Consider the following 24,932-nt stretch of genomic DNA (forward strand, 5'->3'; position numbering starts at 1 on the left):
CCAAATCACAGCAACAGTGCTTTATAATTGAAGGGGAAAACCCTACAATAATACAGAGAAAATTAAATGCTTATCAGCTTTCCACTTCTCTATATTATATATATATATCTATATTGTCCTTGTCTTTCTGTCCATCTTGTTTTTGTTGTGAAAACTGCAGATTTGCCTCTTTGCATTGATCTAAACTCTGACAAATACACTTAATTATTTCACATCAATCTTTTTCTAGCAGTTATTTCCACTGAGTTTGCTCAATACAGCAATAAGTGATAACTTAACTATAAATTTCTCCTCGCCCACATCTGTACGTCTGTCTGTCCATCCTTCCTCTCTCCCTCTCTCTATAGATCCCTTCACTTTGTCTCTTCTGTTTTTCTTTCTGTTCTTCTCAGTTTGTCTCCTCTTGTTTTCTTCTCTTCTCTGGGGTTTTGAAGGAGGCAATTAATCAATTAATGGAAGGCTCTACCTTTGTAGCACAATGTAGGGCCTACAAATTTTGATTGGAGAGCTATTTAAATATGTCTGCACAATATAGATGCCTACCTATATTGATAGTTAGTGCTAGATTGTCTTCTGAACGTCTCACAGCAAAAAAGACAATTGGTGCTAATTTTGAAAAAAAAAAGTGCAGGTAGATGAGGCCTACACATCTATTATAACTTCATCCGCTAAACTGGAACTTGTGCCACTTGTTCAATTTAGTTTTTGGCACTAATTGCTGCCTAGCAACAGAAGGTTTCATGTCTTGTCATCACTTATTGTTATTCAATGTAAGTCATTTCAGAAAGTATTTAGAGCCATGCTTTATAAAATTGGATTTTCAGCCGACATTCAGTAACCTGTTATAACAAAGTGTTATTTTAAACTTTGCTTATTTATAAAAAATCAAAAACTGAAAAATCATTCAGAACCTTATGTTTCCAGTCATGGGTAAGTCTCTGCAGGCTTGGAACATCTGGATTTGGACAGTTAAGCCCATTTTTTTAGGCGGATTCTGTCAAGTTTTGTCAGAATTGATGGGAAGCATCTGTGAAGTGCCGTCTCTGCACAGAAACTCTGCTGCTTTTAAGTCTTGGCTTCAGCTGGGCCACTCAGGGACAGTCACACACTTGTCCTGAAGTCACACTGTTGGCTTTTTAAGGTCTTTGTCATTCTGAAAGCTGAACCATCAACACAGTCTCAGGTCATTGCACTCTGGAGCAGCTTTTGGGTTTTTTTTAAGAACTTCTCTTGTGGCTGGATTCATTTTTTACTCATATCAGACAAGTCTCCTTGTCGCAGCTTTAGAAAAGACCCCCAATGAACCACCCAGCATGCTTCACTGTAACTTATTGTGAAAAGGCTAATTTATTTCTTAAGAATAATATTTATTATATGTAAAGTTATTTTTTTTATGTTTGAAATTTGACTCTGGCTTATGATAATCACAAGCATCTCATTTATTATTAGAATATTTAAGAATCATCAAGAACCTACACAAGGAGGTTAAGCTACAGAAGGTCGCTGGTAAAAAGGCTGGCTGTGTTGTATCAAATCATATTAATAAAAAGTTAGCTGGGAGGGACAAGCATAGTAATAAAAGCTGCCCAATTACCACAGCCTTGAGAAGATTATCAAGAAATGTTGATTCATGAGCTGCAAAAGGAGTGGACTGCCAGCACATGAAGAGCCAACATGCACAAATGTCAGGAAAGGGGCTACAGATGTTGTCAAAGGAGCTTGCAAAGAAAAGCGTCTGGACTTCTTTAAGTTACTTGAAGACGTTTCACCTCTCATCCGAGAAGCTTCTTCAGTTCTAAGGTCAAATGGTGGGGAGTCCCAGATTTAAACCTAGTGGGAGTTTCCCCCCACAGAGGGACAAAAGGACCCCCTGATGATCCTCTAATCACCTGAGCCAAGGTGTGGAACTGGGTGTGGGTCCCAATCAGCCAGAGTTTCGGGTGAGCTCATTGTGAAACCTGGCCCCACCTTATCATGCGAATTCCTGAGGTCAGATGGTCCAGGATGTGAGTGGGCGTTCCCAGACGCCTTAACGCCCAGGTGGGGCCAGGTTTCACAATGAGCTCACCCGAAACTCTGGCTGATTGGGACCCACACCCAGTTTCACACCTTGGCTCAGGTGATTAGAGGATCATCAGGGGGTCCTTTTGTCCCTCTGTGGGGGGAAACTCCCACCAGGTTTAAATCTGGGACTCTCCACCATTTGACCTTAGAACTGAAGAAGCTTCTCGGATGAAGGTGAAACGTCTTCAAGTAACTTAAAGAAGTCCAGACGCTTTTCTTTGCAAGCTCCTTTGACTACGATTCACCGCTACAGATGTTGCATTCCTATTATCAGGCCACTCCTGAACCAGAGACCAGAAGATGCTCTTTCAATATGGCTGCATTAAGACTTGTTTTTAGATTACAAACTGCAGGAAATTTCCAGTTATGTTCCTGTTAGATGTTTATTTCAGGTGGAAAGAAATGCTCTGAAAGAATGATATCTGAAGTCCTTCATAGTCCTTCAAGAAGTAGCTATGCTAAAAAGCCTCTGAGCAGTTCTTTTGAAGTCTTATCTAAATTAACTTCAATTGCAGTGGTTGACAGGAATAATTAAAGTTAAGTCACTGGCTACATCTGATATAAATATCTCAAAAACTTTTCTTGATTTGTCCTTTCTTGGGGGAAAAGATATTTCCCAGTTTTGAGGGGTGGCTGTAGCTGAGGAGCTAGAGCAAGTCACCTACTAATTGGAAGGTTGGTGGTTTGATCCCTGGCTACTCCAGTCTACATACCAACTATTCTGGGGCAAGATACCAACCTCAGGTTGCTCTCTGATGCATTCATTGGAGTGTGGATGTTAAATAGAAAGCACAAAAAGTGTGTGAATGAGGAAAGCAAAGACGGACACTAGGTCTAAGTTAAACCTTTCCTTTAAAAAAAAAAAAAAGCTTATAGGTGAATCGGTTGAGTCTGGATGCTCCTTTAGTTATGCTGCAATAGGTCTAGGCTGCTGGGCACTTCTCATGTTGCACAGAATGTTTTTTCTTAACATGCCTCTTTTATCTCTATGATTTTATGCACAGCTCTGCATTTAATCATTAGTATTAATCTCTGGCTCTCTTCCACAGTATGTTTGTTGTCCTGTCTCCTTCCCCTCACCTCCAACTGGTCGTGACAGATGGCTGCCTCTCCCTGAGCCTGGTTATAGCAGAGGTTTCTTCTGTTAAAAGGGAGTTTTCCCCTCCCACTGTCAATAAGTGTAGGTGCTTACTCATTGGGGGTCATCTGACTGTTGTGGTTCTCTCTGTATTATTGTAGTGTCTTTACCTTACAGTATAAAGTGGCTTGAGGCAAATGCTGTTGTGATTTGTGATTGCTATGTAAAGTGAAATGAATTGAAGTTAAGTTGTGTGCATGTCCATGATGAATGCTTTTTATGGAGTTTGTTTTTATACACATTCAGAAAATACACAAACACACACGTACACAGTACAGTTATAATCTGACGTTCTATCACAGTTGATGATCATACATTTTTAATCAGGCACAGAGCAGAGCTAAATAACCTGTATGACCTTAATCCACAATGACAGTCCCTCCTTACTGCACACTATGAACATGCTTAGTTCTCTCTTCAAGGTTCTCCACTGCTAAAATCCGTGAAAGCCACTTATATACCAGACAACATCCTATGTAGCAATAAAACACTGACACGCCCTTCACTCTGAAATCTTATCTTAGCGTATAGGAAATCCTCCCAAACTTATCTCAGCCATTTATCAAAATCTTCAGCAGCTTTCTGTGTGTATATTTATCTTCCTCTTCCCATCCTTTAGTTTACAGGATTCATTTTCTGCCTGCCTGATAATTTATCCAGCCTCAAAATCCTGACACATCCTGATGTTTTTCTATCTCCCTCCCCCATCTGACTATTTTGAGCCAGAGCACAAGTCTGCCCCCTGGCGTTTACATCCTGTCATGTCTGCCTGTGCTTTCCAGAACTATGTACTCAGTGAACGTTATCATTTTTCTAAGTAGATGAATTTCGTTTGATCTTATTTGTGTCTTTAAATTCACACACAGAACATCAGATTGGATGCCCTAATTTCTAAGTACATGAGTGCAGTATACTGCATACTGCAAAGTATATGGTGAACTAACATTAAAAGATGGACTCTTGTGAATCAGCCTTTCCACTGAACATATAAAAGCAAACCTGTATAAAATAGTAAAAGTAGCTTTACTTCAACCAGCTAGAGCAGAAAAATGCTGCATTTGTGTTAATTTAGTAACAGTAATAATACATTATTTTACAGACTTCACAGAATGTCGCTTGCAATGGAATATTTTTATGTTGCAAAACATCTGTCATAATCAAGACATCCCACATCTGTAGGTATGATGTGTGTATCACTTATGTCCATTGATAGAAATTGCTTCACCTCAATTGTTCTCCAATCACTGTGTGTTGATATCAATTGCTGTGCAAGTGGTTTGTTTTTTACGCATTTTTGTTTGATATTTGTATTTTTATGCCTTTATGCCAGCAGCAGCCATGCCTGGAGGCATTATGTTTTCAGATTTTGTCTGTTTGGCTATCCTTTTCATGCATATGATAATTCAGGAAAGTGGGAACTTTACATCTGGCATGTTCACTTTCCACTCAAGCATAAAATGATAAGAATTTGGCTGTCAAAGATTAAAGTTATTTTGATCCCCAAACAGTTTTTTTTTTAACCTTGCCTAAATTAAAACTGCACTAGGTGGGTGTCTAATATTCCCACAATGGCTGCATCATATTTTATCTCCATCATAGCCACTGGAACTGATTACATCTACTCAAGACAATGCTTGTAATTATGAAACTCTCCACTCATGGTCATTAAAAAATGACCCCATCAAGTGGCAACCTTTGAAGGCAAAGTGCCGAAAAACTGCAGTTCCTCAAACAGCTGGCTCAAAAGGAAGTCAATCCCCATTGGCTAACATTTAAAATTTATCCAAATTAAAAATCATTTTTATCTGATAGATAATCTGTTTTGCCTGTTATTCTTAGCTGGTAAGTTAGCACGCCAGCAAATTTCCCAAATATGAGCCATTCTGGCTCCAAAATAATAAAACAAAATAAAGAAAAAACAACATGGCAGCCCAATCCATTTCATCACTAACCAGTTTTTTGATGTTTATATTGAAAGATTCCTATTTTATCATTTTATTTCTTCTTCTTTTTTTTTTTTTTTACCTTGCACAGCCCCTTACTGTTCTTTATTCATTTATCAAAGATATGAATAAACCGCAATTTTCTCTCTATGCTGCATATTTCAGTGTGAGTCAGTCTGAAATCTACCTCCTATCCCCTAAGTTGTTGTACCTCTAAGAGTCTCTCTGCATGCAGGACCTGGAGTGATGAATGCTGCTCATCACTTAAGCCCATTAAACAGTTCGTTACCCATCTGTCTCTTTCCCCGTCTTTTCCTCTGTTCCTCTGTCATCCCTTCTTGGTCAGGTTCCAGTCTTGCTAATGCGACTAAAATGAGCCGTGTGCATGGCAAAGCAAAGTGGATCACATTTGTGGAGGCTTTTTAACACTTCACACTATAACAAGACAACAAGACTCAACACACAAGGAACAGACAAAGCAGAGAGCAAAGACACAGAGAGCATAGGCAGTTCATTTGGACAAGGGTTAAAACACACAAGGTATGAGGCGCTTCGTATAACGGCTAATTAAACCAAATTAAAAGTGAGCCACAGATTTAACTGCATTATTATGGCATACACTGCTTTGGTCATTTTGTCAAGGAAGGAAAAGGAAAAAGGGTGGGAATGAAAAATAAACTTTAAATGATAAAGATGCAATAAAATCTTCATCAAGTATTCTAAGACCATAAATTATAGCTTTAAGAACTTAGAAAGAAAAGAGTAAAGTGGCAAACATTTTGGTTTTCAATAACCACCAGATCCATTTCACAGTCTTTACTCTGGGTTGAAAAATACTGCTAGAGGAAGTTTCTTAAAGCTTGCCTGGTCGTCCTTGATAGAAGCATGAGAAAGGTTGTGTCCAAGAACCTTTTTATTTTACTTTTTTATCTTTAAGAAAAATTTAATAAAACATTCCTGATTCAAAGAATGTCAAGAAAAATCCTGAGACAATAAGTCGACCTCCTGATCTCCCAGTCTGTGATACATTTTTGGTCCTACTGTGTAAACTCACTAGAAGTAATGGTTGTGATAGTCCACACACATTAAGTACGCCATGCAAGAAATGAAGTGAAATTTAGATGTACAGAAAAGGAAATGGATTAATAATGTGGTTTATCTTTAAGAAAATACATACGCTCCTGTAATGCTACTCTCTCTACCTGTTGTGTGGCTATCCATTCATAGTAATATCATAAAATAGTTGTGAATGTATAACGTCTCTTTAACAAAAGAAAAACATTCATATAATTTCTTCATTGCAATATATAGAAAATGTATAGGTTCCAGAAGCCAATGCAGAAGTGCCTCAAATCTACAGTCATCTGGTGGACTTCATTTAGAATTTACTTAATAGGTGTATGGTTCCCATCCACATGTGGAAGTTTATGGTAAGCAGTGTTGGGAAGGTTACTTTTAAAATGTATTCCATTACAGATTACAGAATACATGTCCCAAAATGTATTCTGTAACGTATTCCGTTACGTTACTCAATGAGAGTAACGTATTCTGAATACTTTGGATTACTTAATATATTATCATGCTGTTTACAACTACATGAATGTACTATTGCTGTTATTTATTACTGTTACTGAAGGTCCGCGGCTCCGAACCGTAGTAAAGGGACCTCTGGCTAATACGGTGGGTTCGTGTCGGGCTCGTAGCCGAAAACTAGCTTTACTTTGTTGTCTGGGTCAACTTTGCTAGCGAGAAACAGAGAGAGGCGTTGAAAGGCTGCTCCAACGGAACTTATTGTTTCAGAGGAAAACACGTACACGGTGTACAGTCGAGTCTTAATAGCTTACTTACAACTGGGCTCGTCAGGCTCTCTTCTTGGCTGCAGTGGTTATTATTATATTTACATGCTTCCAGCTCCCGTTTTTGCTCGATGACAGCTCGTACTTTTCCTTTTTCTCCCTCCCTCGCTCACAGACACATAACGTGTATGGCAGTCCATTCTCCCTGCAGCACGGACTACACTGCCTATGATGCTACATTCTTTAGAGCTATACCTGTAGCATTCTGCCTATTAGCTTAGCACAACAACAACAGGCGCTCTCTCACCCAGGAAACACGCAGAGAGAGCGTCACCCTGTAACCATGGCAACCGAAACGCTGCCGCCTGGAACAACAGAACGTAGCTGTCAAACAAAACCCAAACAGTCCTGACCCGCCACAATATGAAACAGGGAAGTACCGCCGTGTAATCCATTTATTTCAACAAAGTAACTGTATTCTAAATACCACCTTTTTAAACGGTAACTGTAACGGAATACAGTTACTCATATCTTGTATTTTAAATACGTAACGGCGGTACATGTATTCCGTTACCCCCCAATACTGCTTTGTTACAGATTCTAGAGGGAAATGTGACTTGCTGAGTGTGAACCACTGAGAAAAGGGGGATGAGTGAAGTGGTTTAAGGTAACAGACAAAATCTTTGGTATTGCACTAACAGCTCCGAATCATCCATCCAAAATGGCAATTACACACTCATTCTGATTTGCCCCTAACTGCTAGAAGCAACCGATACGGGCTTCACAACAGGCATAAGACATGCTTTTTCCCATATTAGATTTAGCACAATTTGCAGTAAATTGCATGCCACAAATATTAGTGTGATGAATGACCATCGAGCAGCCAGGCTACAATTATTGCAGGCAGAGGCAGGATTTAGTACAACCCAAGTCTTATTATTTTTATTTATGAAAGGTTTAATTTTCAAACCTTAACAGCTCTGTGCAACACTAGTGACCTATATCAGCAGCAAATATAAACAGCGCTAATTGGGTAATTGGCAGCCTTTTATACCCTGCTGCTAATGAGCCACACTTTACATAACATGCTGGGGGTATTTCCAAACTTCCTAAAAGCCATTTAGGCCCCGTAACCATTTATATATTAGAATTTATAATTAAAACTATCAGCCAATAGCATCTGTAAATCCATTTGCAAGAAGACCGTGTAACCCTATAATTACCAAACTCTCCACGCATTACCCCCACCCAACTTATTCCTTGGTCTCTCTCAGAACCCTTAAATACTGTTCTGATTCTCATGCCCAAAATTCCTGGAGAAGACAAAGGGGAAGACAGGTGTTTGCGACACCTCAAATCCACTTGGACTACAGATGGGCAGATGAAGCATTGGATCTTTCTCATTGTAACAAAAGAGCATTTGAAGCTTCAAAGGCTCAAAGCTATGCCCTACTAGTGACATTTAGTCAGCTACAATTTTCCACAAACTTCTACATTATTCACACGTAATGGGCTCAAATTGTGGTCATAAATATTTTGTACTTGTAAATCAGACTGTGTAGTTGTGAACTGAGTTTTGTAACCTTGTAAACAAAAATATCTGAAAATTGTGTCTTTGTGCATTTTGTCAAGATCTGTTTACAGATACAATTTTTGTATATAGATAAGAATTTGTGTAAAAAAGATTTGTGTTTGAAAATGAAAAAAATTACACAAGTTACACATTTTTTTTTGTCAAGGTCTGTTTACAGATACAAAGCGTACAACTCTGCGCTCAAGTTCCCTCGTTTGTGAGTTTCAACTTGCAAATACGAATTTTGACCAGAAATTTTTTCCTTTCAGCTGATTGGTCAATATCATTGTGTTGGGGCGTGCCACCTGAGCACTGTGGGTGAGGCTTAAGATCCAGTGATTGGAAACAGATGTGGATGAGATGATAAATTGTGACTGTTCTAATTTTACAATAATATATTGAATATGTTTCTTACATTTTTGTGAAACATGATTTAGACTGATATGGCAGGTTTGGTCTTTGAAGTGAGATGACGGGTATTTCAACATGTGTTTCAAATAACTCAAAGTTATCACAAATGAAGGTGTCTTTCAATGCTATGAAGCAGGGAGGGAATACATGTGTAAATAAAACAGTGCCAAAGATTAAGGCTACGTCCACACGTACACGGGTATTTTTGAAAACGGAGATTTTCCGTTTTCGTTTTAAAAAATAATCCCGTCCACACGTAAAGGCAGAAATGAAGGAAAACGCTGCTAGGAACATGTCAAAGCAGCAGGTGGCGCTATATTCCTAACCGTGTAGAAATGTTGGCCAATCAGAAGTCTAGAAGCCTCGGTGGGAAATAGTAAACAAAGCTGGGGCATAGAAGCAGAACCGAGTCGTATGTGTGGAGGGACAGAAACTGTGTGTGTGTATATGTAAGCATTTAAACACTGCAGAGAGAACAATTAACAGTAACAGTATTGTAGAAATTCATTTCACCGAAACAATAACACAGTGTGACGTCAAAAAATGCGCACACCTTTGACGCTGCGTTTTCTCTGTTTTTCTCGTCCACAAGTAAATGCAAAAACGGAGTTTTCAAAAATATCCACCCTGGCCAGAGTTTTTAAAAATCTCCGTTTTCAGTGACCGAAAACGCCGTTTACGTGTGGACGAAAGGTGCAAACGCATAGAAAAATCTGCGTTTTCAAAAATACCCGGGTACATGTGGACGTAGCCTAAAATCAGTCACCTCACTAACGCTTAAAGTGAGCTGTAACACAATTTCCCCCAGAATCAATTAAGTATGGTTGATGTGCATATCTTATAGTGGTCTTCAAAACTGTTATTTGAATAAAACTTTAATACATAAATAAAAGTTTTAAAAATCTGAACTTTAATTACATAGTATTAAATTCAAAGATATGACCACAAACTGCCAACTCAAAGCAGGTGGGCCACAAAATCAAATTCAAATTTCAGAGATTAGAGTCTAGACTCAGTTCTGGATCACAGGAGCTCATTGTCAGGAAGATGCGTCTGGAGAGCTCCGGACCAATCCTACGAGTGGTGGAAGTGACACCTTCTCCTCTCCGGATCAGTAGGTCAGAGAGCAAAGAGATCTTCTCTTGTTTCGTCCTGCACAGGCTGTAAGCCTACAAACAGACAAGGAAACATCAAGTATTAACAAATAAACTGACATGTTTGCAGATGTGCCTTGTGATGTGTTGACTCACATCCGAGAAATCTTATAGGCTGCACTTAACATTGTGATAAATAAAGTAATAAAAAAGCCTAATCTCTTCATGCCACCTGCAATGATGACCACAGACCAAACACAAAGTGAAGTTTGTATGTAATTGTTTTGCTTGCAAATTCTATGAAAAGATGCAAGCCGACACAAATTTATGCAGGATAGAGCAAATAGAGGTGATCACACATCAACATGATTTGAAAAATAGTGCTTTGTATTCTATTTAAGATGCTTGGATGAACTGGATTCTCAGCATAGGTACATACTGTAATATTGTCATACATACAGTGGCTTGGAAAAGTATTCGGCCCCCTTGAACTTTTCCACATTTTGTCACATTACAGCCACAAACATGAATCAGTTTTATTGGAATTCCACGTGAAAGACCAACACAAAGTGGTGAACACGTGAGAAGTGGATCGAAAATCATACATGATTCCAAACATTTTTTACAAATAAATAACTGTAAAGTGGGGTGTGCGTAATTATTCAGCCCCCTGAGTCAATACTTTGTAGAACCACCTTTTGCTGCAATTCCAGCTGCCAGTCTTTTAGGGTCGGTCTCTACCAGCTTTGCACATCTACAGACTGAAATCTTTGCCCATTCTTCTTTGCAAAACAGCTCCAGCTCAGTCAGATTAGATGGACAGCGTTTGTTAACAGCAGTTTTCAGATCTTGCCACAGATTCTCGATTGGATTTAGATCTGGACTTTGACTGGGCCGTTCTAACACATGGATATGTTTTGTTTTAAACCGTTCCATCGTTGCCCTGGCTTTAAGTTTAGGGTCGTTGTCCTGCTGGAAGGTGAACCTCCGTCCCAGTCTCAAGTCTTTTGCAGACTCCAAGAGGTTTTCTTCCAAGATTGCCCTGTATTTGGCTCCATCCAGCTTCCCATCAACTCTGACCAGCTTCCCTGTCCCTGCTGAAGAGAAGCCCCCCCCAGAGCATGATGCTGCCACCATCATATTTGACAGTGGGGATGGTGTGTTCAGAGTCGTTTTAACAAGATCAACACTGACAGCACTAAAAAAAACAGATGAGAAGACTTGTATATGTATGCAATTCTCATCAGTTCAGGAAGAATTACAACCTTGATACATTTGCTTCCTATAGTACCACATTTTCAGAATTTTGTTATTGAAATCAAAAGCTCTGCTTTCACGCTCAGCTGTCTCTTCAGCACAACAGACCAGTACAGCACCTGCATCACTGCGCCACTCCATCTGTCAGTGTCCGACTCCACTCTTCTCCCATTTGAGGCAGCAATCCATCCCCAAATTGAACGCCTGGCATCAGACTTTTGTTGCTAACTCTAGTCAAGTATCAAGTATGTAGCTTATCAAAAATATACAAGATTGTTACTGTAATGCAGAAAAAGTTGGGTTTTTTTTGTATATTTTAGTCTACTGAACATATTTAATGTTTAGGATCAAATTCTAATATTAGATAAAGATAACTCAACTCAATGAATGACAAACATGAAGATAATCCAGAGAAGGACTTCAAACCATCAAAGAAAAGTTAAAAAGAAAATTACCTCAGAGTCTGTAAATAAAATGATCAAATATTACATTACATTGTTTGACTTTCAAGCAGCCAATGTGAACCTGCATTAACATAAAGACTGTAGCAGAGTAGGGGTGGGGGAAAAAAATCGATACTGTGTAGTATCGTGATATTTTGTTTGCTAATAATTAGCGATGCAACAATACCAATTTTTTCAAACCGATACGATATCGATACTTGGATCTGAGTACTTGCCGATACTGAGTACAAAAAACGATACTTCTACCACACACACACACAAATGCAATGAATTGGAAGACAGGTTTTATTTTATTCTCTGCCGATAATAAATAATATCTTAATAAAAATGACCACAAAAAATTTTAAGTGAAAAATAAGCACTTCTGTTAAATTATTGCAGAGTCTACACATTGTAATTTAACAAAATACCACTGAACTATTGGCACTGTCTCGAGCTTTCAGAATAATAAATAAACACTTCTGTTTGGAATCAAATAAATACAAATTAGGTTTGAGAATAAAATAAACTTTTAAATTGTTGCAGAGTGTCCATATTGTAAACAAACAAACAAAATAACGAAAGTATTTGGCATTGACGAACTCCTCATCTGCCCGTGGATCATCAGTCCACTGTGCCGTTAAACCAAGGACTGACATCGCACACACTGCTGGTCTTTACCTCTTCAGAAAGTTTTGGCACCATTATCTCCCTGATGTGTGGGCGGCTGGGAATTTCATATCGCAGCTCGAGTATGCTGAGAAGAATCCTATGTTTTCCACGACCGGCATTGGCTGGTCATCCAGAGCGATAAAATGAGTCAGAGCCTCTGTTATTTTAACTGCCTGTGGATTTTCTCTTGACATTTTTCTTCGCTTTTCCAAAACCTGAGTTAAAGTTGGCTGTTCCGATCCACACTGCTGACATTTTGTTTAGCCTAGCTACAGCAGCCTCCAGTTTCAATTTTTTTATCTGGAGCCGCCAGTCTCACTCGCCTAACCCTGTGCCTGTTTAGCGTGGGATGTCCCCCTAGTGGCCAATCTAAAAAACTACAACAAAAATGACAAGTCACCCTCTGATTAATGAAATAAGTTAGTATCGGTTCGTGGTATCGGTTAACTTTTACGAGTTAACCGATACCACATTTTACAGTATCGGTCCCGATACCCGATACCGGTATCGGTATCGGTGCATCCCTACTAATAATGTATCGATACAGGGACAGCAGAAATCGATATTTTGTTACAAAAAAAGTTTTTGTGGACTGCTGGAAGTCAGAGCATGTTGATCCTTTTTCTGAGCAAGAATCCTGACATTCCTTAACATAAAGACTGTTGCAAAAGTAGGGGTGGGGGAAAAATCGATACTGTGTAGTATCGTGATATTTTGTTTGTTAATAATGTATCGATACAGGAACAGCAGAAATCGATATTTTGTTACAAATTTTTGCTCTGACTTCAGAGCATGTTGATCCTTTTTCTGAGCAACAATCCTGACATTCCTTCACTGTCCAAATGTGTTTAACTTTTTTTTTGGCAGCAATAAACATGAGAGTTTACTTATTTTAATTTAAGACATGTTTTATTTTAATTAAGTTTAAAACTTTTTTATTTAATGCAAAATTATATTTTGTTTTAATTTACTTTCAAATTCTTCAGTTGCTGAAGGGGCTGCATAGTTTTCATAAACTGCATAGTTCAGAATAGCTATAATTGTACCAGATGGTTGATTCAGTTCAGTTGGACTAGACTGTAATACAAACCGTTCAGTTTGTCAACAATAAAACTGAAATGAGAGAAAGACTGAGTGTGAGACTTTGATATTAGAGAAAATGAATATTGATAAAGTTTACCTTTATGTACAGAATCTGAATATCGCAAAATATTTTTAAAAATTGCAATAATATCGTATCGTGCGTTAAAAATTGTGATAATATCGTATCGTGGGATGTATGGTGATTCCCACCTCTATAGCAGAGCTCCGTTATATGGAACTTCAGTGAAAAACTTAAATTAATTCTCTGCAACTGTGTTCTGAGCAACGCAATAAGAGGTTAGCAGTGGATCCTTTAAGTCCTACAAGCTGTGAATCGGGGGGTTGTTGTTGCCATAAGAATAGAAAATATTTTTTCATGTTAGAACAGTTCTATCAGATTCTTCTAATTACAAACAGAAGCAGGAGTAAAACAGAAAGGCAGAATTATATATTCTTTACCATGGCCTTGTCAGTAAGCTGTTGCTATAATCAAGCTTGTACCTTCTTGAGCAGCTGTGGAGAGGGATAAGCTGCCAAGATGGCAGCAGCCATGTCTGGGCTCACTCTGTTGAACTGCTGGATCTGTCTCTTCCACACCTGCAGCAGGCCCTTACCACCTCTATCCACCCGCTGGCCCCCTGCCCACTCACTTTCTAGGTAGAAGGAAAAGCCAGTCGTTTCCCTCTCTCTCCTGAAAAAACAGGGAAACATGGGAAATGACTGTTTGATCTGGCAGAGGTGGTGTTAAGCTGAACTGTGATGAGAGAGAAAAAAAAACAGTTGCTCACTTGAAAGGGGCCTCTGCAACTGCTTTGGTTGTCATGGTGATGTGATCCGAGAAGTCCCTCCAGGTACAAAAGAAGCAGACTGAGACACCAGTGTGAAGCTGGAGATGCACCATTGCCTGAAGGGATATTAGAAAACAAACATGAATCACTATAAGCCTAAGCAAAATAATAACCGTGATTTAATTTGCCCCTTGAAAACACACCAGACTCTTCAGTATAAATCAACATGTTTGCCACTGCAGCCACAGATCCTTGAAATTGTAGACCGATATAAAAAAAACTAAATAAACATCCTACAGTGGTGTGAAAAAGTGTTTGCACCCTTCTTCATTTCCCTTTTTTAAATGTTTCTCACACTTAATGATTCACATCATCAAACAAATTTCAACATTAAACATTAGACAAAAATAGCACAAGTAAATACAAAATGCAGGTGTTTATTGTTGGGGGGGGCAGACCTACGTGGCACTGTGTGAAAAAGTGACTCCCCCCTAAACCTAATAACTGGTTGGCCGATCCTTAGCAGCAATCGAGCATTTGCGATAGCTGTCAGTGAGTCTGACATTCCTCTGGATGGCGCTCTGCTTGGTGTTGGCTCTCTCTACGGTATGGTATCACTTCCTGTTACAACACAGTGGTGTTTTTGTGTAGCTTATTTGTATAGCCAAGTGTATTAAAAACTAGATAAGATCCTATTTCACAGTGTCATCTTCATACACTTTATCCAAAACACACGAAGAAGTTTTACATTTTAAATTATTTAATTTAAAATATTCACTCACTGTGTATTTAGGGATTCACTAGCTTAGCTCATAGCAAACCTGCTAGTACCATGGCCTCTACACATGTTCCTCCTGCATTTTCCTGCTCATTGTGTCAGATGTTTAGTTTACTTCTTGGTCTCCTGTAGCAATAATGATACTTGTAATCAATGTAGTGTGTTTGCAGTCCTGGAGGCCAATATTTGAATTTGAGACCCAGCTTCACACCCTTGAAAAACGCAGGTGCAACAAAAGATAGCGTCTCCCCCAGAACACTGTCCCGAGCAGCCAGGAAAACAGGATGGCTGGATGACAATGAGGAGGAAGCGTAGTCCTAATTTAAAAGATTAAAGCAGATAACTAGTAAAGCTATAATATCTTACTGTTCATCACTGATCAAGACTGTTAAAGGCAGTCCTATCTTAGCGGAGGTATCATTAGAGGGCATACCACACATTTTCACTGATATGCAGATGACACCCAAGTTTATTTAACCATGAAGCCAGATAACACACACCAATTAGTTAAACTGCAGGAATGTCCTAAAGACATAAAGACCTGGATGGCCTCTAATTTCCTGCTTCTAAATTCAGATAACCCTGAGGTTAGGGCTGGGCCATATCATACCGTTCACGGTAATACCGGTATAATGTTGGGCAACAATATGAAAAATGAAATATCGCGATAGAATATGGGTAAAACGCGCGTGCCTTTGTTTTCATACACACGGCGGAAAAAGCATGGCGGCGACGGAGAATGAGAAGAGCGAAAGCGGATCGTTAAATGAAACGGATGCACCAGAACTGGTTTGTAAAAATGCTGCACTATTTTTGGTAGAGCATGCTAGCGGGCCGTCGTTATTACCGTGTTTTGTGGAAAATACGGCACACTTAAAATCCTTTGATTTTTCTGAAAATCGACAGAGCCCCTTATAATCCCGTGGGCCTTATGTATGAACTCTGGTTGTGTTTACTGACCTTGAAACGATTTTATGTACACGGCGCTCGAAAATCTGTCAAATGTTTTAGTACGACTTGGCTAAGCTATGAACCCGCACCGCTTGATGGATTGTCGGAGCATTACGGCTATCGTAGGCAGGAGCCTCGGCAGAGTGATACGTACTGTGCTTTAACATAATATTACCGTACTGTGTGTGTATAACATCTTTTTAAGTTTTGTGGATATTATACATGGTTATGCTGAGGATATGTCGGCCAGTTTCCACTGGAAATGCCTTTTGGTTAAACTTTCAGCAAGGAATTTGCATTTGCACTGTTAAATTTTTATATAACTTTAATGCACATAAAAAACAGCTGCTTGCTTAAGTGAAAATACATTAATGTTGTTGTTTTGGGTTTTTTTGCACTAATAAAGTTGTGGAGTTGTAAAGTATTTTGTCCAGTGTCAATTATATCGTCAGTTATATTGTTATCGCAAATTTTCAAATGTATATCGTGATAAATATTTTTGGTCATATCGCCCTGCTCTACATGAGGTTCTGGCACTCGGTCTTAAAAGTTATACGGTATCATACCAGATGCTTATTATGGATGTCATTACATTGGTCTCCAGTAACACTGTGAGGGAGCTGGGAGTCATTTTTAACCAGAATATGTCCTTCAATGCACATATTAAACAAATGTTAGACTGCTTTCTTCCATTTGCACAATATTGCTGTCTCAGGGTGACACTGAAAAACTAGTTCATGCATTTATTACTTCCAGACTGGAATTTCAATGGCTTTATTTCTCATTTGTTGCTGACTTGCCTTGGATTACAGCATGATGTCTGGCTTTTTAGGATCTTTTGGTCTACTCCACTTTGTCATGCAGTTTCCATTTAAGTGATTTCTTAGGGGTAGCAATCACTTTTTCCACACATGGCCATGTACGTTCATTTTTCACACACCTATTATATTTAAGGGATATATTGATTCAGTTGCGTGGGAATTGTTTAATTAATACAAAAGCTCTTTAATTTTATATTTTTTCTATATAATCATAACTTGTGCTGTGTCAACCACCTAACCTACCTCCTCTACGTCAACTCGCGACACCTCAGGCAGTACACCAGCTCCACCATTCTTCTTTCTCCTCTTGGCTTTACTTCCCCGCGTCTCCTCCCCTGCAACAGCCTCTCGAAGATGCTTCTGTTTTTGTGATTTCTGTGATCTTGTGAAAAAACATTTTTGGTCATATTAGACATTAATGCTCAGAACCTTCATTGATGCATTTACTCTCTTCACACCTATTCCTCACAGCATTTCCACCAGAGGTTTTTCAGATTACACAGTGATGCTTGCCATATTTTCAGACAGCCGTGTGTTTACGCAGTTATGCAGTTTCTGAGTGCTTGCCTTGTTGTTTTTAAACACTTTATGAAGCACTTTACTCTATACTATTATGCAAGTTACACAAAGAGACACCTTTGTAGGACCATAAAACCGGTGTAAAGGACAGACCATTCTCTGCGCTTCTTGCAGCTGAACTCGTTCTCTCACACGTTTTAGCTCAGTTGTTGCAAAGATAGATACAGAAAGTCTTTACCACCTCATTGCATATATTGATTGCACATTTAAGTTCCTTATTGTATCATTTTTAGATTTTAATTAATTGGGCGATACTTGTTTATTTGTATTTAATTGTTAGTTGTAACACATTAATTTCCCAATTCTGGTAAATATTTATCATTTTAATTTCAGTATCTTTCAGTTTTTTATTTAGTTCCAGATGTTACTTTAGTGTTTACAGCTTTCCTGCTCTAATTGAGCATTCAAAGTGCTTCTTACCACCAGCCACATTCATATTCACACACACATTCATACAGCTCACTGACAGACCCACACAGTCACAGTTCATTGCTCTGGGGTGAGCATGTAGCTCAAGGACACTTGGGCATGTGGAATCAATCTCCTGACCTTCTGCCTCCTGAGAAACAGATACCACCACAAGTGTTGATGTAGTCAAAGTCATAGGGCTTTTAAATTATTCAACTTAAAAAATGAGCCTTTTTTCTTGGGGGGGCAGCAACTTTAAAATGGATCATGATACTTTTGAAAAATACATTAAAGAAGATGTGTTTCAAAAAAATATTCTTTTGCATTTTACATCAAATGGGTTTTAATAAGAGCTTTCATGACTGGGTGGTGTTGTTTCTGGCAGTGATCATTTAAAAAAAGTGTTTTTTCATAGTGAGAAAGAAAAGTAATAAAGCCTGAGAGATTATCTATTTGGTGATATATTTAATTTAACAACAGTCGCCTCAAAGCACTTAATATTGTAAGGCAAAGACCCAAATACAAGACAAAAATACAAAGAAATACAGAGAAATCCCAACAATCGTATGATCCCCTATGAGCAGGCACTTTGGTGACAGTGGGAAGGAAAAACTCATCATCATGGGACTCCCCCAGCACCCTAGGCTTATTGCAGTGTAACTAAGGGAGGGTTCAGGGTGATCTGATCCAGCCCTAAACATATGCTTTAACAAAAAGGAAAGTTTGAAGCCTAATATTAAAAGTAGAGAGAGGCTGTCTGTCTCCTGAATCTAAATTGGAAGCTGGTCTCACAGAAGAGGGGCCTGAAAGCTGAAGGCTCTGCCTCCCATTCTACTTTCTTACTTTTTACTTAAATTGTCTGGGAATCATAAGTAAGCCTCCAGTCTGATATCGTCTGAAATATGCTCTCTTTCCCAGTCATTTTGAATCAACTGAAGGCTTTTCAGGGAGTTTTTTAGGAAATCCTGATAACAACAAATTACAGTAGTCCATCCTAGAAGTAATAAATGCATGAACTAGTTTTTTAGTGTCACTTTGAAATAGGGTGTTTCTAATTTTAGAGATATTGCGAATGGAAGAAAGTCAAACATATTTTTTTAATACTTGCATTGAAGGACATATCCTGGTGAAAACCGATTCCAAGATTCCTCACAGTGTTACTGGAGGTCAAAGTAATGCCATCCCATAGTAAGCACCTGGTTAGAGACAATATTTTTGAGATTTTTGGTGGCCGAGTACATTGACCTCAGCTGAATTTAGAAGCAAAACATTTTAGGTCATCAAGGTCCTTATGTCATGAAGATCTAACTGGTTTGTTTTATCTGGTTTCATAGATAGATAAAGTCAGCTGCACAGGAGTGAAAATGTATGCTGAGCTTTCTAATTACACTGCCCAAGGGAATTTGTAATGTAAACAGAATCGGTCCTACCACAGAACCCTGTGGAACTTCATAATTAAATTAATTAAAATCCGATGGATCCTGAGCCAGATGAACAACTATCCCATTAATAGAGGGGCTAAAACGATAGCACATGCTATAGAGCAACAATAACCAAATTATCCTTTAAAATGTTCTACAGCTCAACCTTCAAATCCTTACCTGAAGTATTTCTCAAGCTCAATAATTGCTAGGCTAAGGGTCTTGCCAAGGTGACGCCTCTGCTGCTCCTGGACCCAGGATGTCAATGTGGACCCACAGTTTGATCTGCCATGCCTCTCATTCTGGATTAGACAGGGAGGTAGATATTAGGAAAAAAAATTAACTCTATTGATATGCAATTAGAACTCTTTTAAATTAATTATACTATGCAACTAATGACAAGAATGAAAATTATGTAAATGTTTACCTTTATTTCTTACATGTAATAACATATTTTCTTGTTTGCCATGTCCTGCATAAGCAATTTTCTGAGTCAGTTTTTCACAACACTCACAATTACAATATATTCAATACACACAATTTATGATTGCGTGTATTGAATATTGAAAGCCTCATACCTATCATTTCTCTGTGCTGTGAAGCTCCAGTGTTGTACATGTCTTTCTTTCTGCAATAAAAATCCTTCTATACCACCAAGAATATATGAATCCACTAGTGAAAACAGTTGGCTACAAATACATAATTTACCCTAGTCTTAGTAAGGTTTGTTGAAAACTACTGCTAAAACTACCTGTTTCAGAAATGTAGTAAGTCTTTTGTTAAATGGTACTATATTTGTAATTTTTTTAAACATATTTACATTTTATGGGGAATTCGTTAGCTTGGAGTTGACCACTTGTACATGTTTAGTAGGGGTGCAACGATACTCGTATCGATATTGAACCGTTCGATACAGTGCTTTCGGTTCGGTACGCATATGTATCAAACAATACAAAATTTGTAATTTATTTTATCAACTTTTCTTCTGACGATGCTGTCTGTGTTGAGCGCTCAGTGGATCTGCGCTCGACAGTGCAGCCTAGGCGGAGTAGTCGAACGCAGATTCAATGAGCGCAGGACAAGCTAGCAGACTGAAGCTAAGCTCGTTGCAACATAGCAAATTGAACCTCCCCCACCCTCATTCAGATCTGGCGTTTGGAACTATTTTGGTTTTCATGTGACGTATGACCCTGAAGGTAAGCGCATCATTGACAAAAGTAAAACAGTATGTTGGATGTGCCACGCAATGCTCAATTACATTGGTGGGAACTAGTGCATTAGCGCAGTTAGCTCGTTAACGTGTTGGCCGTCCAGCCCCACGCACGGGGCGATCCGCGGTAGCTCGTTAATGGAGATTTGCTGTGTTGTGGCGTTAACGTCATTTCAACGAGATTTACGCTGACAGCACTAGTGGGAACACAACGAATATGACTGCACATTTACTCCGACATCATCCTAGTGCAAAGACAAGTGGAAGCAGACAAAAACAACAAGCACGCATGCTACAAACTTTAGCCGAGTCATTTAGACAGCCGTTAGCACATGATTCTCCTTATGGGGACCTGATATGTTTAATATGCTGCTGAGAATATAGCCCAGAAGAAGCGTATAGTATAGCTTTTATTTTGGAAAGAGACATTTCTCTGTAATAAACTCTCTTTTCCAAAGATGAGGAATTCAGATAGATTTTTTTTATTACTTTGTTGTTTCAGCAACATTAAATTTAAAAACTGTACTTTTGAGTTAAAATATATATTTATAATTTTAATAAATTAAAAATTAAAAAGGCATGAACTTTTTTTTGTATCAAAAAATATCGAACCGAACCGTGAATTTTGTGTATCGTTGCACCCCTAATGTTTAGCATAATCTAATTTTCTTGGTTGATGTACAAAACGTGGATGTCATCGATGTTTAAGCTCACACTAGCTGTACATATAAGCAGCACTGCAGGTGGTTTTCTAAGGGTAGAAATTAGCAATAGCTATAAAGCTACTAATCGGAAGGTTGGTGGGTCAATCTCTGGTTGTTCCAGTCTCCATGCCAAATATCCTTGGGCAAGATAGTAACCCAAAGCTCCAATGCAGCCATTGGAGTGTGAATGTGTGTGAATGTTGGAAAGCACTGCGATAGAACAAGCAGAGAAAAAAGTTAAATAGTTACATGAATGGTTGTAGGTCAAGGAAGTATGTTACTCACCCTCTTAAATAAGTAAAGAATAAATAAATATTTTTCTCAAAATATTTTCACACTCATCCTCATTTTTTATTGTTCTATGGTTAGCACTGTTGTCTCACAGAGAATTTTTATGGTTTGAACCATCTGATCTTTTTTTTTTTTTTAAATGGACCGATGGAAGTTTTTATCATTTGTGTGTTTTTTTACCCTAATGGCCAAAATACATAACTCCTTTAACATTACCTAATGTCATTTTCTAATTGGCGCTTGCCTTTTGCCTTCTCCATTTTCTTCCTGTTGTTCCTAAACTCGCCTAGTTTCTGATCAGATGCAGTTATGCTTCATCTAGACTTCTTCTAAACAGTAGAAGAAGTTAGAAGTCAGTAGAAGTAGCAGTGGTTCTGCTCTGTTGATCCTTCAAGCATATCATCAGCACCCACAACAAACCTGAACGTAGTTGTGGATCAAAGTAATGAAGTCCTCCACTGTCATCTGTATCACAACATAGGCCTCTGGTACAGATGCTCCTTCATCTCCCTGAAACATGGCAAAGATAGTAAAAGGTGTTACTGCTAAATAAGCACTCTTGAAACCACTTCTCATTCAGTTATGGCAATTACGGCAAATTTGACAAGTTCACATTCATGCTTCACTTTGAGTAAAGTGAGGTAAAGAGAAAAATATCGCATGTGTCTTATCACCTGCGCACAGGGAGCTCTTCTCATCCAGCTCACACTGCGTGGGAGGGATTGTTTCTTGATGGCGCAGCTACAACCCAGAGCCTGTAACGAGGCCAGCAAAGTGCCGCCTCCTTCCAGCTGTAGGAGAGCTGCACACACAAACACACTCAGCACAATTACAGCCACAATTAGCACATTTAATGACTTCAATAATACTGCAGATGAAAGACTGGCTGCATGTGCAGTTTAAAATAAAATTTGTAATGATCTGCATTTATCTACATTGCCAAGTATAATGTACCTGGATCCACCACCACCACCATATGCTTCATACATTCCTCTGGCCTCAGGGCCCTAGCTGCCTCTGCCAGAGCTTTCCTCTCCATTTTCTGTCTCTCTCGTTCCTCCCTGAGCACATCCTTGTCTGGCTGCTGTCTCTTCTTAGCCTCCCTTTTACTCAGAGCCACTTCCCTGGAGGCCTGGATCTCCTCAACCGTTCGCTTGCCAAGTTTCCTCTTGGAAGGAGAAGTGTCTGTGTTCCTTGCTCCGTTCAGAGGAAGCTCCTGTCCACGGCTCATTTTTCTCACCTGATGTGAGCCGAGCGGGCACTCTGACTCTGGAAAGCCATTCTGGCCAGAAAACTGTGAGCTGGCCAGACAGAGCGGCAAACAGTGCTCAGCATCGTTCTCGTTAGTCACGATGGAGGAGGCGCTAATCACATTGTCTCGCTTTGCCTTGATTCTTTGTGCCAAAGGAACATAAGGTGCATCATCATCATCGGAACTGCTGCTGATTATCATTACATTAGCCATTCCCATGCACACGCCACCACTCCCCCTCCCTGGGGAGGAGACAGCTGCTGCTGCAGCATCAGAACCATCAAAGTCGACCAAGTCTGGTTTCTCTGCACGTCTGTGGGAGGCTGGCTGGAGGAAGTCAAACACAGGCAGCTCCTCATCTGGGTCACTGGTGCAGTCACTTCCTGCCATGCTCCCCATGCTCACATGTCCAAGGAGGTTACTGTCCATATTGTGTGACACAAGAACAACAAGAGCATCATCACTCAACAAGATTTGAAACAAAAGTCTTTATGCTTCTTAAATAATTAACAAATTATTAGGTAAACCTGAAAATCAAAACCTAAAGCAACAGGTAAAAGCGTTTTCGTAAATTCGACTTGAACACAGTCCAACCAGCAAGCCTTATTTCAGTGAAATTCTTATTTGAATAAACAGTGCGCAGTGCTTGTTACCACCCACCGTAGTGTTTTCTGGAGTTAGAAGATAAGCAAGGCCAATTATAGGAGTCGCTTGGTGTAACGTTATTGACTTCTCTCACTTAATTGAATATCCAACTTACAGCTACGCTGTGTCTAACCAAACAGGACCTGGCGATAAAGAAATTACTTTTTAAATTGAGTTTGGCACGACATTAATGTTCTTTTAAAACGATCAGGAAGGACAACCCGAGCACATTTTACCCGACTGCAGGCATCAGCTGAAGGTTAGCAGACTAGCTTAACGCGTCGCTTACTGCGGTTCGCTTAACTCTTTGAAATTACAAGGCAGTAGCAATTAAGTAGTTAATAAAGAAGCAGCATAGATAAGAAAAACATATTAACTACTCGCTCTAACTTCAAACTACAGCGAGAAATTATTTATTTATTTACCCGAACACAGAGAACTGCGAGACTTGTTTGATTTCCCCGGGTAATGATGCATTCAGGGGTTCCCCGAGGACGAGGATTTTCTGAAACTTCCGCGGACACTGAGGCCGGGTCTTGTGGCCACATTAAGAAAAAAAAACTTTTTCAAATAATGTTTTTCAAATAATGTTTCTAAACTCGAAGTATCGACCTTAATCCCAAAATAGAAACTAACTTTTTTTAATGTGGCCCTAACAGTAGTAGAGATAGTAGTAGTGCATTTAGAAGTAGAGGTTTGCAGACGGAAAGAACGTGACGGCGCGAGATTTAAACTACAAACAAAAGTGAATCATAGTTTTTTTTTGGGTTTTGGACTACGTTAGGGCTGTGCAATACTGCAAATGTCGGCATCGATCCGATATCAAATAAATACAGGGCCAGTATTGTCGGTGCTGATACTTTTAACCTATAAAGGCAGCTTATGTAGGGAAGTGCAGTGTGTAATGATTTATGAGATGAATCGTCATCGACCACTAAATCACTCAGAATTTTAATTTCTACAATACTTAGTTAACACAACAAAACACAACTTTCATGTATTTCAAAATGTGGGTTCTTTGAGACCTGTAATGTCAATAGCCCTGTTTATAAAGCACGTTGGGTCAGCTTCTGTATAAACGTGCTATATGCTATGAAATAGTTGTGACAGTCAATACAAAAAGGTTGAGATATTTTTCATAGTCCGTGTTTGAGGTGTATTTTTTTCATTTCCTAATAAATAATAGATTTAACACAATTCAGTGAGCTATTTGCTGAACTTGGAGGACAGAAACAAAGTATTGATCCTATTGCAATAGTGCTGATCTAATGCCAATACACTTTTTGGTATCGATAACTGGATCGATACGCCCTCCTGATTTGGATCACAGATTTTTGCGCTTGGCATAAGCTGGTGTGTGGCTGGACTAGAATGACATTTCAGGTAGAGGATGAGGACGACATGGATTAGGGAGACTCGATGCCGGTCTATGGTGAAAAAGAGTCACGAAGAGAGAAACAGAAGAGTGGATGGAAATTTATTAGGAACACAGAGCAGCAAACAAAAATTTAGAGGAAAATAGTTCAGATGAAGGTAGTGTAGTCTGGAAAGAGATTATAAGAGAAGAGTTTAAAATAATCCTAAAATTCAGCAAGGACGATGGGGGGGGG

At 39.0% G+C, this 24,932-nt stretch overlaps 1 protein-coding gene across 2 annotated transcripts; it reads right to left on the bottom strand.

Annotated features, from left to right (window-relative positions):
• Positions 1-9,515: 9,515 nt before the first annotated feature.
• Positions 9,516-23,807, bottom strand: eme1 (essential meiotic structure-specific endonuclease 1). 2 transcript variants are annotated; one of them, XM_006796920.3, is made up of 9 exons: positions 23,748-23,807; positions 22,380-23,098; positions 22,100-22,227; positions 21,846-21,935; positions 19,401-19,522; positions 17,056-17,194; positions 14,263-14,378; positions 13,976-14,165; positions 9,516-10,094 (listed from the first exon to the last, which is right to left on the bottom strand). In XM_006796920.3, exons 2-9 carry the CDS (start codon positions 23,074-23,076, stop codon positions 9,918-9,920), a joined length of 1,659 nt encoding a protein of 552 aa, XP_006796983.2. In that variant the 5' UTR covers positions 23,077-23,098; positions 23,748-23,807; the 3' UTR covers positions 9,516-9,917. The 2 variants fall into 2 exon arrangements, with proteins under 2 accessions (XP_006796983.2, XP_006796984.2); XM_006796921.2 differs by lacking the exon at positions 23,748-23,807 and adding an exon at positions 23,338-23,472.
• Between the last annotated feature and the right edge of the window lie 1,125 nt (positions 23,808-24,932).

This window comes from Neolamprologus brichardi, chromosome 8 (genome assembly GCF_056152115.1).
Source record: "Neolamprologus brichardi isolate AB-2024 chromosome 8, ASM5615211v1, whole genome shotgun sequence".
Lineage (NCBI taxonomy): Eukaryota > Metazoa > Chordata > Actinopteri > Cichliformes > Cichlidae > Neolamprologus > Neolamprologus brichardi.